At 40.6% G+C, this 19,811-nt stretch overlaps 1 protein-coding gene across 7 annotated transcripts in view; it reads right to left on the reverse strand.

Moving 5' to 3' along the window:
• PIK3CB (phosphatidylinositol-4,5-bisphosphate 3-kinase catalytic subunit beta) overlaps window positions 1-19,811 on the reverse strand; it is a 126,549-nt gene that overhangs the window by 38,652 nt on the left and 68,086 nt on the right. For 6 of the 7 annotated variants that reach the window (XM_053309549.1, XM_053309550.1, XM_053309546.1 and 3 more), the window contains 7 exons: window positions 18,132-18,302; window positions 17,795-17,872; window positions 12,763-13,014; window positions 9,482-9,578; window positions 8,104-8,234; window positions 4,494-4,547; window positions 3,123-3,311 (listed from right to left, as the gene is read on the reverse strand). In XM_053309549.1, the coding sequence (XP_053165524.1) occupies window positions 3,123-3,311; window positions 4,494-4,547; window positions 8,104-8,234; window positions 9,482-9,578; window positions 12,763-13,014; window positions 17,795-17,872; window positions 18,132-18,302 (972 nt within the window). Of the gene's footprint in view, window positions 1-3,122; window positions 3,312-4,493; window positions 4,548-8,103; window positions 8,235-9,481; window positions 9,579-12,762; window positions 13,015-17,794; window positions 17,873-18,131; window positions 18,303-18,770; window positions 18,867-19,811 lie in introns of all 7 variants that reach the window. The other variant, XM_053309552.1, reaches the window with a different exon arrangement.

The raw sequence follows: 19,811 nt of genomic DNA on the forward strand, positions 1-19,811 counted from the left end.
TCTTCAACTCATCTGAACTTGCTCTTTTACCATCCTCCAATCACAGTATGTTAGGAAGAGAGGGAACCCTGCTTGATAGTTGAAGAAGCAGCACCTTTTAAAGTACTTATATTTAGCAGCAGGAGAGCAACTTTTTCTTATATTTATATTTAGCAGGTGGAGAGCAACCCCAGCACAGCTACCCTTCAGTGGTGGTTGTCGGTGTTTCTTTTATTTCTTTTTAGATGGTGAACCTCTTTGGAACAGGGAACCATTTTCTTATTCTTATACCTTTGATATGAAAACTGCTTTAAGAACTCTAGGTTTTGTTGTTGTTGAAAAGTAGCATATAAATATTAGCTGACATCCAGACTAAGTTACTCATGAAGTCATAACTAACTTGTCCAATTAAATTTCAATGGGAATACTCATGAGTAATTTAATCTGGCTGTCAATCATAAATCACTCCTCCTACTCCCTCTCATTTTCTTAGGTTAAAATGTATATAATAAATGATTGAATATACTGTATACAGTGCAGTCAGACAGACCATTTCAGCCCTTCTAGGATTCTCTAGGAATTTGATTAATCAAAGAGGTAAAATCCATGATTGACTTCATAGCCTCGATACATTTAGCAGAGTAGGGGTTTTTTGTGAACCTGTCCAAAATATGGTGCTTCAGAAGTTTTGGTAGGGGTCATCTCTACTGTGGAAGATGCTCAACAACCCCTGCTAACTTGGCAAAGAGGCACGTTTTAACCTCCAGCACAGTACTTCCAGTGTCTGTTGCTGGTGTCTATCTTATGTTTCTTTTTAGATTGTGAGCCCTTTGGGGACAGGCATCCATCTTATTTATTTATTATTTCTCTGTGTAAACTGCCCTGAGCCATTTTTGGAAGGGCGGTATAGAAATAAAATAAATAAAATAAATAATAAAATAGTAACAGTACAAGCAAATTAAAAAGCACTTTATTGTGGCAAGCAACTGGTTCTCTGGTTGGGTTTCCGGTTTGCTAGAACTGTACATAATACATAAATCACAAGGTCCACAGATGATGTCACAGAACTGGGGGGAAATCAAAACACAATGCAGAAAGATTTTATTTTTTGAACTCGTATTTGCAAGTGGGGCTCAGGTTTCACTGCAAAAGTTCCTGTATTTATGGGCATAAAAACAAAAACCTTTGTTTTCTTGTACCTTTGTAATAGCTTCAGCATCATTAACAAGAAGATCAAAGTTGCAGCCTCATCCACATACATTGCCATGTGGCCAAACCTGATTGCTTTTGGCAGCACCATGCTCATTATGTGATCATGATCCCAATCAGAGATCACATAATGAACATGATGCTGCCAGAACACTACATAGGCAAGCAGATTTGCCATGTACATTGGAAGCTGCCTCATACCGAGTCAGATCATTGGTCCCCCTAGCTCAGTATTGTTTACACAGAATGGCAGCGACTTCTCCAAGGTTACAGGCAAGAGTCACTCTCAGCCCTATCTTGGAGATGCCAGGGAGGAAACTTGTAACCTTCTGCATGCAAGTGTTCTTCCCAGAGAGGGCACATCCCATAAGGGGAATATCTTACAGTGCTCACACAAGTAGTCTCCCATTCAAATGCAAACCTGGGTGGAGCCTGCTTAGCAAAGGGGGCAATTCATGATTGCTACCACAAAAGCATTTCTCCTGTAGCAACATATATTCCATATTTACTACATATTCCATATTTAATGGAATATGCAGTTACATATTCCATTTAAAAAAATTAATGCAGCATGGATTGATGACATCCACATCCCATGTACAATTCCATTGAAAGTAGTGCACGGCAGACAGATGCTATTCACAGTTGGATGCTCATATGGATGCACTCCATCAACACTGTATTACTTTCAAGGAAATGCTCATTCCACAATATGCAACTGAATGCACACCCTGAACCTCATTCACATTCTGCTAGTCAACACAGCTAGTCAACAGAGAGAGGAAGCGTCGTTCTGGCTGGCTCAGCGACAGGGACGCATTCCTCTTTCCTTCCCCTCCCTGACACCACTCCCTGGCATAGAAGTGAGCTGAGTTGCTGAAGCAAATATGCATCACCCATTTGGAATCAGCACTGGGTTCTTTTATAAAAGTGTACCAAGAGGAATTGGAGATTGTTTAGAACTGTGAATAAGAAGGGAGACTATCCCATTTCAACGGAAGGATAAACAGATCTACTTCATAATAAATAAGTAACCCATAACCACTAAAACTCTTTATCTGTCTTGATCAGTGTAAGAGAGATCCAGGGCCTTTCGGACTGCAGTGATAAGCAGGAAATGGTCATTTGTATGTGCACAGCTTTCTGTTCTGTATAAAGTGGCATATTACATGAAGAAATGCCAGATTCACAAAATGTGACACTTTGGACACATACAACACACACTAGTAGGTAAAATGTAAGTTGTACTAGTTATGGGAAAACCAAATAAGAAGGAACAAAATGTTGGTGCCGCATGAAGTACCCAGAAATGGATATGAACTTTTCTCCTCCAACAGGGGCTAATGTGTTCTCAAGTTAGGAGAAGTACAGATAAGTGGTAATAGGTTTCAGCTGATTTGCTTGCACAGCCTTACTAGGTAACCAGGTTATCAAGTAAACAGTTTTACAATGCTGGTCTTGTGGTAGCAAGCATGATTTGTCCCCTTAGCTAAGCAGAGTCTGCCCTGGTTGCATATGAATGGGAGACTACATGTGAACACTGTAAAGTATTCCCCTTAGGGGATGGATCTGCTCTGGGAAGAGCATCTAGGTTCCAAGTTCCCTTTCTGGCATCTCCAAGATAGGGCTGAGAGAGATTCCTGCCTGCAACCTTGGAGAAGCCGCTGCCAGTCTGTGAAGACAATACTGAGCTAGATAGACCAATGGTCTGACTCAGTATTTGGCAGCTTCCTATGTTCCTAAGTAGTAACACCACAGCCACACACAGCCTTTTTTGTAGTAAATACTGCTGAAAAAAACAGAATGTATGTGATCAGCACACTGTGACAGCAGTTTGTTTAACTGACAAACAATCAACATCTATCAAGCCACAACCTCTCATTACTACGGAAATAAAATTACTCAGACAATTGCCGGTATGCTATTGGTTTTACCTGAGCAACATCTTCAAGCTTGTTCCACTTCACAGAGAGCAGTAGCTTTGGCAAGGATTGTGGAAAATTCTCACGACAGTCATATCGCAAAATCCAAATAAGATCCATTTCGTTTTCACATAGCTGAGACAAGGGGTCTCTTTCCATGATCTCCCTTAGCTCAATGTAGATCTTTTTGCCCCCACGCCCCTAAAAAGGCAAAGTTTTGTAAAAGAATCACCATTTATAAAACTGAACAGATTTTCTTATTCTTATGTATATATAGCACCATGAAGCTAATACTGTACTGAACTTCAAGATGTCTATAGATGTTACATTTAACACCACTAGGGGGCAATATTGTTTTTCCATTTGATTTGGGTAATTTCTACTCAGACGGAGGAGGGGAGGGTGTTTTGTTTTTGCCTCATGGGGTCGATAGACTCATTTAGATGCATAACATGCAAAGACTAATGCACAAACTATTGTTTGTTTTTAACAAATTATGGGGAACACCATCGGAAGTCAAAAAATGGCAGAATTTTGATCACTGGGGAGCAATTTAGCAACCTGCTAAACTAAAGCAGGTTTTTAGTACAAGTGATACCTTATTTATTTATTTATTTATTTGGCATTTCTAGGATCTGTAATTCAAAGGAGTAAAACAAAACAAAAACAATCCCCACCCCACCAAACACTGTTTAGCACATATATTCAATTTGAATTTGTCTTCCCACTTTCTAAACATGAATATTCACACATATCCAGAAGATGTTCCAGTGAGGAATAAAAGAGTTTTATCTATCATGAATGAAAATGCTCTTTGTTTATAATATGATATATAATATATTTTTCACACAAGACATTGTTAGCAAGAGGATTTATCTCCATATGCAAGCCGCATATAGATGCTTCTAAAAGTACAGTATAGTACTGTACCCACAAATATTTTGGTAGGAAAAAATTCTTTACTGATACTGATTTTTTTAAAAAGAACTGTTTCATCCCACTTTTCTGCTTAATAAGCATCCAAGGCAGCTTTAAATTCTGGCTGCTTTGTACATTCGTGTAGCATCATTCATGCATTATGCTGAATAATTTGGTAATAATTTTTAAAAGTTAAAATGATATGCCAATACAAGCAAACATTTAACATTTACATGGGCTGCCACTTGGCCAAATTTATTCTTTTAATATGACCACAATGCATTCTAGTCTCCATGACACTGAGCTGGCTACAGAGTAAGCAGTGAATTGCAGGCGGGGGGGGGGACTGCACAAATTTTGTTTTTTATTCTTTCCTCCAGACGAAACGGAAACATAGCATTACAAAAAAGTGGTGTAAGCGTTTAATGGGGAAAGAGTGGTATTCTTTCACCTTACGATACTTACTGACATGCTAGAGCTATCGCTATTTCTTGCTATTTCAGCTGCCTTTTCAAGTATCTGTGAATGGAAAACAATAATAAAGCATATGACATAAATAAGAGAGAAATCTGACAACAATGGAATATGCTGGAATTCAGCATAATGTAGTGGTATTAACTGATCTTTATGACTTGAAAGGTCATGCAAAAATTATTAGAAATAGATACAAAAGTAAGAGTAAGGGCAGTATATAAGTGCCTTACATTAAGCCATTAAGGCTTATGCTCCAGACCACTCTAATATAAACAGAATGCATAATTCAACAGATTGTGCTTTAGAAAATATTGTGAACTAATGGTAACACAGACCGGTAGACTGTTTCAGGTACTGAGAGAGCTTGCCCTAAGCAAAACCTAGAAGAATGCATGGTGTTGCTGACCATGCAAATGGTGGCCACACATGCACAGCAGCCCTGTGCATGCCGACGCCGTGCGCAGGCTGCAGGAAACAGCACCGCAGTTGTGTATGGCCTTTGGCAGAGCGAGCGCCATGCCCAGAAAAGCAGCAGGGCAACAGCATTACCTGCTTTTAAAAGGGAACTGCTCCCCGCCCCGCTGAACCAATTCAGCTGAAGGTGCCCGAGCAGGTTTGGGTTTCCCAAAGGAGGTGCCGAACTCGTTCGTACACATCCATAATTTACACTGGCTAGAGTCATATGCACTGCAGCTAATCAGGGAAGCAGGTTTCTATTATACTTTACAATTTTTGATAGATCCTTAATCTAAAATCTCAGATGGGCTCAATATCCTTGATGTATCTCTCTTGCTGTGCCTAGCAGAGTTAGGCAGCAGAACGAAAAGAATAAATGTGGGTGTCAGATGGTCCAAATTCAAGTTGGGTCAGGGTTCAGTTTCTAATTTCTTGAGCTAAACATGGCCACAACTTTGCAACTGGTGTAAGGTTTTAATAGTAGCAGAGCATTTGTACTCAAAATTATAAAGGTGACCCTCTGCCTGAATTTACTGTACAGGTGTACTTTGTTATCTGCTGTTGAAAAACAAACAAACAATCCTGGCTCTGATACATATCTAACCCACCCTTTCTATCCATCTTCAAGAAAGTGCCAATATTCTTTCAACAGATCCACGGGACCCATCTTCAAAACCTTGCAATTTAGAAACATTCCACTATGGAATGGAAATAGGGATTGGATCCAATGGTGCCCTTTAGCTCATTACGGCTATTCACGGCTGTTTTACTTCACTGAAACTGACCCAAAACGATGTTCTAGACCAGAGTGAATACACTGAACCTTGGAAATTAGCTTAGCAGCACTGGGCAGCTGCAGTAGAAAAATCTGTTGGAAGTTTTGAGAGAATACATTGAGAGGATGCTATATGGACAGAAGACAAGGGCTGCAAGAGTTGAGAGTCAAGGAGCAAGAGTTGAGGATCAGGGAGCAAGCTGGGGACAGGGACAGATTTATGATGTTCAGGAAATGGCTTAGAGACAGGCGCGTAACAACGATAGGGCAAGGGGAGACAGTTGTCTGGGGGCCCCACTGCCTGGAGGGGCCCCCCAGAGGCACCTCACGTGACTCCCCATTGCCCCCTGCCCAGCCCCAAGGCCCCTCAGCCCCTTGCCCTGTTCGCCGTCTCTCCAGCTTGTTCTGCTGGCCCGCAATCGAGGCAGCAGACAAGCTGCAAAGAGCTCCTTTTCTCCCGCCTCTCAGCTGATCGGCGGGTGGGCGGGGCTTCCACGGAGGCCTCCGTGTAGGCCTCTGTGAAGCCTGAACTCCAGTAGGGCCCAAGCCAGCCAGGAAGGAAGAGGCAGCCAGAGAGGCCTCCACTGTTCTCTGCAGCAGAAGACCCCTTGCTGCCAGGTAGAGTGTGAACTCCTTTTTGTGCTTACCTTCTCCCCCTCCCCCGGATATATAGGCATCTGCTTGCCATAGGGCTTTGATATGGGGGGGAGGGACTGAGAAGTCTCTGAATATTTATTTTTAAACAGCTTGGAAAATTTGCTGGCTTAAAAAAAACTATCTAAAAAGTCCTATAAGTGGCTTGTTTCATGGCAGAAAATTACAAAAACTTCTGGAAGAAACAGTATTATATTTATTTTATTCATTCATTCATATATTTATAAATGCACTTATGTTCAAGTTATTTTGCAACCCAGAAGGTCTGAGTGAGAACTGTGAAGCATGTGTGGTGCTTTTATTTTATTTTATTTTTCTTCTGTGTGAACTGCTCCCCAATAACTTGCAGGGACTTCAGGGTAAATCTGGCCAACATGTGAATGCAGCACCTCCATTCCAGAGGAGATGTGTGTTAAAGGGCTTTAAAAGCCTCCTGTGAAAAACCTCCTGCAATCAAACTTGACTGAATTTGTTCAGAATTCTGAGAAAACAAACATAGGCTCACCCTGCATGGTTGAAAGTCTCCTTTGCTAATCTGCAGCGAGGGGCCCATTTTAATCATTCATCTTTCTATTGTGTTCTAGGCATTAAAAGTAAAACAAATGTATAGTACTCAATGTATATCACTATATATTGTGACGTGTGCGTGTGTGTATTCAGTGAAATGTATTTGCAGGCAGCATACTTATTTTGGAATATCAGACTTAAATCCTTGGGGGCCTGGGGTGTGCGGAGGCCCTGGACTTTGAGTCGGGGGGCCCCATTTTAAAATCTTGTCTCTGGGCCCACTCCAACCTTGCTACGCCCCTGCTTAGAGATAGGCAAAGCCTGATTCTTTGGCTTGGCTAGAGAATGAGCACTCCTCTCTCCCACTCCCATCTGTTTATTAGGAACCAAGGACTCAGGGTTGCAGTAGCCAGGGTCAACTCCAGCTGCAATGCCAACAAGGAAGGAACTGAGGCAGAGGAGAAGGATGTGACTTGAATCAGTTCAGAGGATGAAGCAGTCACAGAATCTTTAGAAATAGGGATACGAGGCACTTCCATCTCCGAGTGTCACTAAGGGAGTAGCCACAGTTGGACTCGGAAGGCACAAGGTCATCAGCAGGTATGGCTGAAGCTGAACAAAACAGTTTGGTGCCTGTATTCTGGAAGCTAGATCAAAGAATAGGAGGCTTGAAGCACTTTCTCTCCCCTGCAACAATGTGGCATGAAGCCTGGTAGATCAAGAGAGTCTTGCCTACTTCACAGAGAGCTAACAGGGGATGCAGGATGCAATTGGGTGCTCTTCACCAAAACAAAACATGGAAGGCAGCATTCATGACCGTTGGTGGTAGAGCTGATCCTTGCAAATCTCACAGCACCATAAGAAGCAAGGAAACAAGCCGCAAGAAGCACAAAAGAAACAAACAAACAAAAAATTTTTTAAACAAAGTGGGGAGGCCAAATTCATTTGGTTTTAGTGAGAGTCAAGCCAAAATTCTTTGCTATGCTAACACTGCAAAGATCGAAGAAGGATTGAGTGGGGAGGCATAGGCCACATCCATTCGGGCATGTGTTTGTTCCACAGAGGCGTGGCTCATGCCAAAATTCATGAAGCAGAGCTCTATAAAGTTTCTATCAAGACTCTGTGCAGGTGTACATCCCATCGCTGCTACTGCACAGAAAGCAAAAATAAAAATAAAAATGTAAATGCGTGCACTCCTGATTATCTTACCTTATCAAAGGGAGGGTAATAAATAGGAAGTTTCGAATACTCTTGAAATCTGATGTGCAAAGCTGTTGCATTTTCAGTGTATGGATTGGTCTGTACTGTTCCCATTGGATTCAACATTTCTTCAAGTTCATCTAGGCAACCAAAATAACAGGGTTTTTTGTTGTTTATATTTATGATCACACAATCCTTCATTAAGTATAGGTTGGCCATTTAAAAACCTCCAAAGTCATAATAGGGACTAATGGAAGGGAACTAAAGGGAAGTTACTTCCTGTATAATATAGTATAATATAGGAAGTTACTTCCTGTATAATGCTAATTTTAAAAGGACACCAAGATGAGAGGGTTATTGAAACATAGGCTGTGTTCTTTATTCTGCCTTGAAATCGCATCTCCTTTCTACAGGGCAGGATAGCAAAATCAATATTTACAATAAAAATATGGTGACTTCTAAAAGATGCAGAACTCAAAAGATTACATGCAATTGAATTCTGAAGGGTTCACTCTGTGACAGAACACACTGCATGTTCACTCCCAAAAGCTGGCTTTAGATGCCAGCTTGGAAATAATTGCTGCTAGCCTAACAAAGCAACAGGTAGAGGGCATGCCCTCAACTCCTGCCTGTGGCTCCCAGGGGCATCTGGCGGGCCACTGTGCGAAACAGGATGCTGGACTAGACGGGCCTTGGGCCTGATCCAGCGGGGCTGTTCTTATGTAGAGGAAGCTCAATCAGGTATCAAAGTGGCCCAAGAAACATTCAAACTCTTGTTCAGAATGAAGATTTGTTTACCTGTTACTGGAATTACATGGATGCTGCTAGGAAATGCTTCCCTATGGTGGCAATGCCATGTGATACAATGCAAGATGGAGAAATACTTCCTATAGACTGCTTACAACATAGTTACCAAAATCAAATCGAGTCTCTCCACCACATCAGCGCCAGCAAGAAATGAGTGCTACTAAAAAGGCATCACAAATTTCGGGAAATGAAACTGAGAAAGTGTTTCTAAATGTACGCTACATGCCTCACATGGAGTGGCCATCACAGGGAAATGTAGAGCTGCTGATCTCTCCATCAGGGATATGGAAGCTAGCCATAATTCCCACTGATGTTCTGTGTGCTATCACTTTGAATTAGCATTGTTCTTCATTTATAAGCAAAGTTAACTAATCTTTGTCTTCATGGGTTCCAAGCACACTGCATTCTGCAATACCCAAGAGAACTGCAACCCATTCAGTGCAAATACCGGGGAAACCGTCATTGATTCATTTTGTGGGACGAGACAGTCAGCTAGTCATTGCAAAATAAAGGCTGCACAGCAAGCTGAATTAGATGGCAGGTTGTGCAACCAGCTTCTGGATTACAAGCGAAACCTTACCAGGAAATGATGACCAACAGTGCAGCGCAAGGTCTCCGGTTCTCAACTGTCCTTTAAAATCAAACACCATGGTATTGACCCATGCGACAGGATAGTGCTGCAATGAAAAACCACACTGTGTTAAGGCAAATCCAGAACGTATCCAAAGCTGCAAGGCAGTAAAACAATACACATTCAGTGGGAGAACAGCACATGCAATGGGAGAGGGATGATCTTCATCTATCCCCCTTCCCTTTGCATGACTCTTTGCCTCCCAAAAATATGCCTTTGAGGGTTGTGATCCTCAGGGACTTATCTTGGAGAGGCACGGAGGGTTGCTAAGGAAAGGGGACTGGTGAAAATAGCCCCTCTGCCATTATGTGTAAATGTAAAATTATGTGCACAAATTTTATTCAGCACAATTCATCTAGATGGCAGCTGCTAATGGGGAGGGGGCAATCTAAATGTTATACAAAGTATTCTCTACAAAAGGGAAGCTGCTAGCTTAAATGATTCCTGAAGCTGAATTTTTGTAAGAGTCAAATATTAATATCAAAATAAGATCTCAAGTGGTTAACAAATAGTGTTCTAATGATTTAGAGTTAAAAGGTAATATTAAAAAAAATTGGGTTTATGTTTTGTGAAATATTGGAAGATTTTTGTTTCCCAAATGCTCAGACTATTGGGAGACTTACTATGTAATTTAAATATTTGTGTATATTAGGAGTTTTATCTAATGTCCAAACTATTAACTATACAATTGTAATCGTTTTCTTTTTGTAATTTTTCTGTATTCTGTTGTGTTTGTAGAAAGGTCTGTGGACCAAACACACATACTGTGATGGTGAATATATTCACATAATTTATATATATTCAGCAGGTATAGTATTTACCTGCCTACCTAGTTTGAGCAGTAGGGTGCATAAAATGAGGTGTATTTTTCTCATTTAGGGACCTTGAGCACATTTTGTTGCACACAATGGAGATAAAAATGCTGAGGGCAATCATATTTGCCATAGGGAACAAAACTGTAGCCATCGCAAACCTGCCAGCCTGCTCCAAGAATTAACATGAACTGTCAATCTGGAATGCCAGTTGAACAGCAAAATTTTTAAAAAGATTGTTTTTTCTGAGGGACTGTTTTCATCTTCATGCAGAGATAAATGTGTTTGTTTATATTAACCATATGCCTTCATTTCTGATGAAGCCTTGGCACAAACCCTTAGTCCCCACAACCTACTGTCACGACAATAATCTGGAAATCTTCCCATTTAGCCCTTCCTCTGATTCCCTTGTACCCTTCTCTAAACTGTTAGCCCTTTTGGCCTTCTTTGTGAAGTGTCACGTAAAGGTATAATGTGCTGTCGAGTCAATTTCGACTCCTGGCGCTGACAGAGCCCTGTGGTTTTCTTTGGTAGAAGAAGGAATTTACCATTGCCTCTTCCCACGCAGTATGAGATGATGCCTTTCAGCATCTCCCTATATCGTACAGAGGTGGTATACCACACCACCACCACCACTCCCTTTCTTTTATTAAACATTAGTGTAGACCAGCAAAACAAAAACAAAACAAAAAGGTTCCTCAGATGGTGGAAGTGCAGGGCCAGAAGGAGATTTCTTCCCTCATTTCCCCCTTTCTTTTCACCCTCCCTCACTTTCCAGTTCCATGGAAGTGACTCTGCTGATGCCCCTTTGCTTGAGCAAAAAAAAAAAAAAAAAAGTGAGAATAGGTGAAAAAGATTCGGTGTGGGTGTTCCATGATATGGTGGGGGAAACCCAACCCTCCAATAAGAGATTTTATATCTATCCATCCATCCTCCATCCCTCTAACACACACACACTCCCTGCTGACAATTCCTTCATGCTGCAAGGGGGTCCTTGCTGCAAGCACAGTTCTTTATTATTATCCTCCCCCTCAACCCCACCCTTTCTTGCCTCCTCTCATCCTCAAACTGTCCTCTGCACTTCCTCACTTCCTCCCTCTCCCATTAACCTTCCCCCCACCCCACATCTTGCCTTGTACTGCAGCTGCTATCTCAGGAGGTTCTCTTCCTGCCCTACAGGCTCCACCTATCCACTGGCAGCCACCTGGAAGACACCCCCCCCCCAAACCTACTTGGCATCGCCACAAAACCAACAGATAAGAGGATAGCTACTGGAGACACTTCCAGTGATGATTGATTGATTCTTTATTTATTTATTTAGCTAGCTAGCTAGCTATCAAATTTGTATACCGCCCCAAACTATAATCAAACTAAATTGATTATATTGCCTGATGCTAAATGAGCTGCTTATTCTCATCTGATGCCATTTACTCCCAATCCTCTAAGCTGTGTGGGGGCAGTGTCCTTCACAGGTTGATCCTTCAACCTGGTTGAAGGATCCTATGGAGGAGGGAGAGAATTTGGTTCCGAACACACACAATACCCAAGGTCAGTTTCCTCCCCCTATTTGGTCCCTGGCTGATGGCAAGCAAGCAGAGGTCACTTATCCTTCAGCTAACTGCCAGCTCTGGAAGGCTATGTGCCCACTCTTACCTATTCTTTTCTTTTCCACCAGGCGTTTGCCCTTTAAATCTCTCTCTCTTTTTAAAAAATCTCAGATGCTGTTCTTGCCTTGTACACTGCCCTGAGTCTGTGGATTGGGCAGTATATTAAATCTTTGAATGAATGCATGCATGCATGCATGTTCCCTACTCTTAATCCTTTCAGGTGTGAAGGGCAGCAGGAATTTTTTAAAGGTAAGTTTTCCTGGATATCTTTCCCCCTGCAGTATGCTGGACCTCTTCATTCTGCTCTGGTCCAGTCTTTGCACCCAGCATATATACAAGCTCAACCCTCCCCACTTCATTAATATGGGGTGGGGAGTAATTTTATCTCAGTTTTACTCCTAGAAGTAGTGTAATGTCATGGGAAATCTTAGGTTCATATTTCACCTATCCCATAAACTCAGTAGGTGGCTTTAGGCAAGCCACTATCAGTCCCAGCCTTCCCACTGGCAACATAGAGAAAATATGTCTATCTTTCAGGGCTGCTGTACTGAGATAACAAAAATAAGCTCTTTGAAAACTTGAAGAGCATTCTATAAAAGCAAACTATTGTTTGAAATTGGTGTGTGTGTGTGTGTGAAATATCAATGGCTTTAAAAAGAAAAATACTTTGTACAATTCTGACACATAGTTTGCAGTTTAATTTTTAGGAGGTACAGAGATTTTTTTTTTAAGTATCTACAGAGAGAGAGACTCTGAGACTTCCCAGTACAACTAACAGGAATGTAAAGAAGAAATGAAATGAAATCATTACCACTTTCCCAGCTTTTCTAATGGTCTGGTATTTGGAAGTATTAAGTGTCTTGGCTGACTTTTTATTTTTCATTTTATCCATCACGGCATAAACCACAAAGCACAGCCTAGCCATTCTTGGCAAATCGCAGATGTTGATATCAAATTCCAAGGGTTCATTCCAAACATGGTCATTTCTCCCAGATATTTCTGAGCTTACGATAGGCTCACAAAGGAGCTCAGTTCCATGGAAGAGACCAGCCCTGACATGAACCTGCAAAAGAGACACGACTAGGAAGTATCCAAACACATTTTACAGAACCGACAAATAAGAGTAAGGATTGTTAACCTAAAACAGTTTTCTGGTTAAAAAAACCACCATGCACATGCCAATATATAATGGAACATTTGCTATATTCATCATTGGAGCTGTGTTTATCACGAAGAATTTTTACTAGTGATTAATTTTTGCTGCTCAGGAGTAAGCACGAAGTTTGACATTTGTCAGTTACAAGTGATGCTGATGGAAAACATAATTAACTACACTATAATTTTTTTAAAGCTAATTTTAGCATCTTTCAGTTTATTTCCAGGAATGGAAATAAGAGATAAGGTACAATGATTACAAATTTCAGTAGCTTCCCTTTTAGAAATCAGTCTTGCAAAGAGCCAAACCAACACACACACACACACACACACACACACACACACCTCTCCCCCTCTATTTCTCTCTGAAATACTTCCTTGGAATATCTTTAAAATGTTCAGCATCAATATTGGACTTAAGATATACTCTTATCGTTATTATTCTGTCTTATTAATATGCACTGTAGATCACTGAGGATTTCCTGCCGCAATTATAGGCTACTGATGATTAGACATCAAATGTAGTATTATCTCTGGAAGCATAACTACCACCACAAGAATCTGTAGTACCAAAAGTGCTCTATTTGTGTGCTGAAGCACCTCTTTAATTCCCTATTGCAATCCCAGCTCCTTCTTCTGCGATGGAGACAGCCACCCACAAAAGTCCTCTAACAATTGTTTGTTCAGCAGTGCAGTGCTCCCTGGAGTTCTTGATATGACTTTCTGAATTCCAGTCAATATATATTTACCCCTGCTAACTTGGCAAAGAGGCACCTTTTAACGTGGTGATTCTCTTTATTATTAATTATAATAATTATAATTATTTACATTTTATATCTTGCTCTTCCTCCAAGGAGCCCAGAGCGGTGTACTACATACTGAAGTTTCTCCTCACAACAACCCTGTGAAGTAGGTTAGGCTGAGAGAGAAGTGACTGGCCCAGAGTCATCCAGCTAGCATCATGGCTGAATGGGGAGCTGAACTCGGGTCTCCCCACCCCCAGGACAGTACTTCCAGTGACTGTTGCTGGTGTCTATCTTATGTATCTTTTTAGATTATGAGCCCTTTGGGGACAGGGATCCATCTTATTTATTTATTATTTCTCTGTATTAACTACCTTGAGCCATTTTTGGAAGGGCGGTATAGAAATTGAATAAAATAAATAAATAATTAAATAAATATTTTAAAATCTCAAATCATCTACGATTACTAATGTCATCATCATCATCATCAACACAGAACCATAAACATGCATGATGCTCTACACAGTGACTAACATCCAACATAAATTACTCATGATTAGTCCCACTGAAATTAATGGGCTAAATTAGTCATGACCATCTTGTCCCATCCATTTCAACAGGACTACTCATGAGTAATTTAATCTGAATGTCAGTAACAGCAAAACCCCTGCCCTGATTGGGGGATCACTTCCCCCCTTTCTTGCTTATTATTTATCATTCATATTATAATTTGATAATATGATTACTTAATATGAAGTTTTACATTTTCTAATAATAGTAAGACCAGGCTAGAAGCCTCCATGCTGATGTACTACTTATCTGAGTGTAGTAGGGGCATTTTCACACAGGGGAGCATTTAACCATTAAATCGCCACTTAAATTCTTACAGTGTCTCAGGAGGGATGCACTTTATATTTCTGAAAGTGTAGTTCAACTTTTAGGCTTGATTGCAACTTAGATTTTGCATTTAAGAAGCTCCCAAACTTCTAAAATTATCAACATTGTCCATAGGTTAACACATTTCACAATACTAACATTTGATTTATCAAGCTTTCCTTTTCTCTGTACAAAAAGTGCAACTCCCCCCTCCCCACAGGGAAAAGCAGCATTTTTCCAAAATGGCCCAGATCCAGAAAGCTCTTGTGTAAAACAGATTTGAGTATGTGTGTCTAAATTGCAAGGTATTTTTGATTTGTAAAAATGGCTTTTCAATTCATTGAAAAATAAGCGCATACATTTTGTTTTGGGGGAAAAAAGAAATGATGCTTGGTGGCATAAAATAGAGTCTTAAAGAGCTAATTTTGAAAAGTCAATTTATAGAACTAGGGCACAGTATATATCTGCAGGACACACCAAATGTGATAAATGCATATGAAAATAGCCACACATTCATTTAACACTACCAATATTCCAAAACCACAGAGTTCAAAAGATGAGAGAGAAAGACAAACAAGACAGACAGACTCCTTCTCATATGCAACTTTTCCTCTCAATTTACTGGTCTGCAGTAGAATGAACTAATTAAGCCATTTTAGAATTGTATCTTGTTTATTTGATGTATATACTGCAGCTCAAGCAGTGTACAATAGAAATGAGCAATTAAAAATACAATCACAAAAGATAAAATAACCAAACAATTTAAAACTAGCAATACACAACCAACCACAACAGAAATCACATGTGCAGAAAAATACTAGGAATATTCTAGAATAGCAGAATCTTAACTAGTTTGTGAAAGGACGATGAAGTAGGGTGTGGCAAACCACACAGGACAGGGAATTCCAAAATATAGGCACCATCACTGACAAGGCCCTATCATGGGTCACTCCAAATCACACCACAGGGAAGGGTGGGACCCCCCTCTCCCAGAATGATCTCAGTGACCAAGAAGGCACATATGGAAGAAGCCAACCCCTAAGAGGTCTAGCTCCCATATTCTGAACACTTCTCAGTGGCAGCCCCACATAAAGCTTGTTGCAGTAAAGCCTCAATGTGCAGTACTCAGACCTCAATGTGATTGAAGCCATATTTGCTGTCTCCTGGTAAGGACACAGTTGGTACACAACATTAAGAGTTAAACAAGCCTCAGGGACATATTTGGTGATATATGGTAGACTTAAGAGGGAAGAGGATATAGGTGGAAACAATCCCTTCCACTGTTCAAGTAACAGAGCAGTGGACGTTTGGAACCCACACTGTTGTATGTTTGTGTCCAGTGCTACTCGAAATGTTGGCCAATGAATTTTCAAAAATTTAAAATTTTCATCTTCATGGAAAAAAAGTATACCAAAAATTTCAGTGGAAAAATTTACACATCTCTGGCCCCCAAGGCTCTGAAGTAGTTATCTAAGGGGTTCAGGAGGCTGCAGTGGGGAGAAGAGGATGAGAAGGTTCCCTCGAGTAAGCTTTCTTCCAGGATCCAACCTACGTTTTCCAGAATAAGAATTAATTTGACACTTCCGAGGAAACTGTTGCACTACAGAAACTAATTTGACTGCGCATTAAAAGTGAGTATACATGCGGCTATGTCATACACATTACAGACATGTATATGATGCCCTAATGCAATAATTCTTTTACTAGTTTTATATAGTGGTTTCTACATAATTAGTTCTCTAATACAATTCTCCCCACCCACCCCAGTGAATTAGTGAACCTTCTTTTTGTCAGCTGTGGTAGCTGTGCTGAAAAAGCAGTTCCCAGCAGAGTAAAACAAGGTACCTTTAAAGCTCAGGAAGGCACAATAGATAAACTGTCAATCCCAACTAGGACCTACTGAACCCAACAGAACAGATTTTAGTCACAATTAATGTCAACTGGTCTGAATTTCAGTGGGGCTTAGTCATGACAAACCTTTTTGGGATTGTGCTCAGGATAGTTTAAATAGCAGCTTGCAATGCAGCATGGAGCCCTGGTATAAGGAAAATGTATCCTATTCATCTTTCTCAGGAGGAGGCTCTATGACTTCCTCCCTCCAACAAACTTCCATTGACATTTTCAGAATCACAGTGCAGTGCAATCTTTTTTCCTTTTTTAAAAAAAGTGTATATTAGGGTTATATACTTACAGAGATGCATATTTTCTATAACATCCACTTAAGACACTCAACACACAGTTCCTAAATATAGTGTCATGGTATTTTTAATATAAGAAACTACTTCTACATGGTAATTTCTCTATTTGTATCATTTTCAGTATATAGAAACTTGAACAGATTTTGGTCAAAGCAATTGTCTCTAGGGGTCTGCATTTTAACATTGCACTAGTAAACACCATGAACTAATTCATTTTTTTCTCTTCTCTACATGGAAATTAAGTCATTCACTTAATTCTTTGCCAAACATAATAAAGAAAATGCATGCTGTTCTATTTCAGAGGCAAAGTGCCTAGTAAGGGCTTTATGCAATTGTGCAGTAAGTTCTTATATACTAAAATTTGGGTCTAAAATTCAGTCTTACAGGAAATGCTATTGCATTTGCATCACCGTGCAACATGTTTTATAAACTATATGCAGAGGAGAATGCATAGTAGGACCAGACCTAGACTCTGAACCACTGTAAGCAGAAGATTCATGAGGAGAAAAACATTAATGTACAGTTGCATCAAATTCTTAGTAAGAGCTTATCTTTCACATGAATTTGCTATCAGCGTTTTCACATATCTGCTTCATGTTACAATAAATCTGTCTGTACAAACATCTTTGATAACATTCAGCAACGTGCAAGAGGTTTTAGTTAAAGTAAAACAAGAAACTTCACCAAGTGTCCAATTTTACTCTTTTGAGGAACTCTGAGAAAATCAATGTGGCTATTCTCATTTAGGTTCTGCATTTGTTTAAATAACCAAATTAAGTGTGACCTTTGAGCCAACACACAAAAATTGCTGGGAAGGCTTGTTAAAATGACTAGTAGCAGCATCTCTTATGCTTTGAAGAAATTTACTTACTTTGGCAGTTTCTTCTGTGTTCAATTTGTTGCCATCTACCAGCACAACCTTGAAAGGGCTGCTAATATCCCAAACGCTCTGTTAGACAAAGGAAAGAGCGACATGAGGTCCAAAGTCTTCTTGAAAGGTGTATAAACACCAAGACTAAAGTCATGTATTATTATTATTTTTAAAATCCTGCAGTATGTCTCCCTTTTCTCATGTATGAATGTTGCGAGAAATGGTCATTTTACATTGCATTTCTCAGGCAACACAGGCTTGTGCCTGTGACATACAAAATATGTTCTTAAAAAACCAATCACCCCTCCAAAATAAGTCTAAACAAACAACAACTCACAGCTACTGTTCGTGATTTTTTGGGTGGTAGAGGAAGAGGAAGGTTGTGTGGTTTTCTGTTAATGGCAGCTTCTATAGCAATCATTTCCTGTTCACACATTTTCTTTATGGTGCTGCATTCAACAAGAGTCAGCTGAGGAAGCGTTCTGTTCATTACACAGCTATGGATATACTGTGAAGGAAAGAGGGAACATTCACATGTTGAAAATTAAACATGGAAGGTTGATCCTGGAGAACCATGAACTGTATTGCACTTGCAGAACATGACTATCCTGCTCCCTCCTCTGTGTGGAAGCTTGTCAGTCCCCTGAAATGCCAAGCTTGGGGCTTGGAGGATCCTTGGGGATAGTTTGAGATATGGGGCAGGGGCTATCAGTGGAGAGAGAAAGTTGGCAAAAGCCAAGCTCCCTGCCCCTTGCATGTGTGGAATGCTTTCTCCAAATTTATCCCAGAGTCCATAATTGGGTCACGTTTTAGATAGATCCATATATAAACTCCAAATAAGGAAAGAAAGAAATCATTAGGATTAATTTATACTTCTTAAGCAACAAACCATATGATTGTAAAACACACACACACACACACACACACACACACCACACTTAACAAGTCAACTCTCCTAATGCAAGATTTTTTTTACCCACAATCCAGGTTCAAAGTTTAAATGATGGGTAGGTCTTGCCTACAACTTCAGATTTCTTGCTTGTAGTTCTGGACAACAAGGATTCTTAAACGTCTGGAAATAGGAATAACTAGCTGGCCTGGGCACAGAGCATCTGGGCCTCTAGTTCTCCCTTTTTTCTCCCTGCTCCTTCCCACCCTCGTTCTCAGCTCTCCCCCCATTCTCCCCCGCAGCCGCTACCGCTTTCTCTCCCCCTCATTCCGGCCGCTGCGAGAGCTGCCACACACAGGGTTAGCCAAATGGCGCTGGGAGGAGTCAATGAGGACAGGAAAATACTGCTTTGAACACTGGCAAACCTACCTGCTTCCTGTATCCAAAATGCTCTATGGGATGAAGGCACCCAACTTGGGTAGGCTGCCCTGCCCCTGCTGCTCAGCTGGCCTACATGCAAATGTAGACTATTGGATGAATAGTCTACATGCAAGTAGACTATTCGAGGAGTTAGTATGGTACAAACCCCTCAAAATGGTCTTCACGCATGCAGAAAGGAAACTGAGCAGCGAGAGAGGGCAGCCTGCCTGTGGGATGCCGCGTTAGGTGCTTCCATCCTGTACAGCATTTCAGGTATGGGCAGTGGGTAAGTTTGTCCCTGTTTAAACTGGTATTCCCTGTCCTGCCCCCAACAGAGCAGTACTCACTGTCTGCTGCTGAACAAATTTGGCTTCTAGTGCTAAAAGAATTATATTCGTTTTAGTTCCTGAGAACCTACTTTTAGAGAACATTTTTATGTTCTAAGGGGGGAAAAGTTAAAGATGAAGCAGAAGTGTTTGCCAGTGGTCATAAACCAGACCTGAACTTTCCCTGACCTCAGTCATAGTAACAGCAGCCATCAAATCAATATAGCCCGTAGTGCCACAAGGTACATGCATTTATGAAGTGTCCCTATATGTGTATGCCACAGCTCTCCACTGCCCCATAATTTTTATGGTAAATAGGATTCTTAGTGTAGGATTCTGTGCACTATACAGAATTTGACGGACAAATTCTAGAACATCCAAC

This window comes from Hemicordylus capensis, chromosome 3, assembly GCF_027244095.1.
Source record: "Hemicordylus capensis ecotype Gifberg chromosome 3, rHemCap1.1.pri, whole genome shotgun sequence".
Classification (NCBI taxonomy): domain Eukaryota; kingdom Metazoa; phylum Chordata; class Lepidosauria; order Squamata; family Cordylidae; genus Hemicordylus; species Hemicordylus capensis.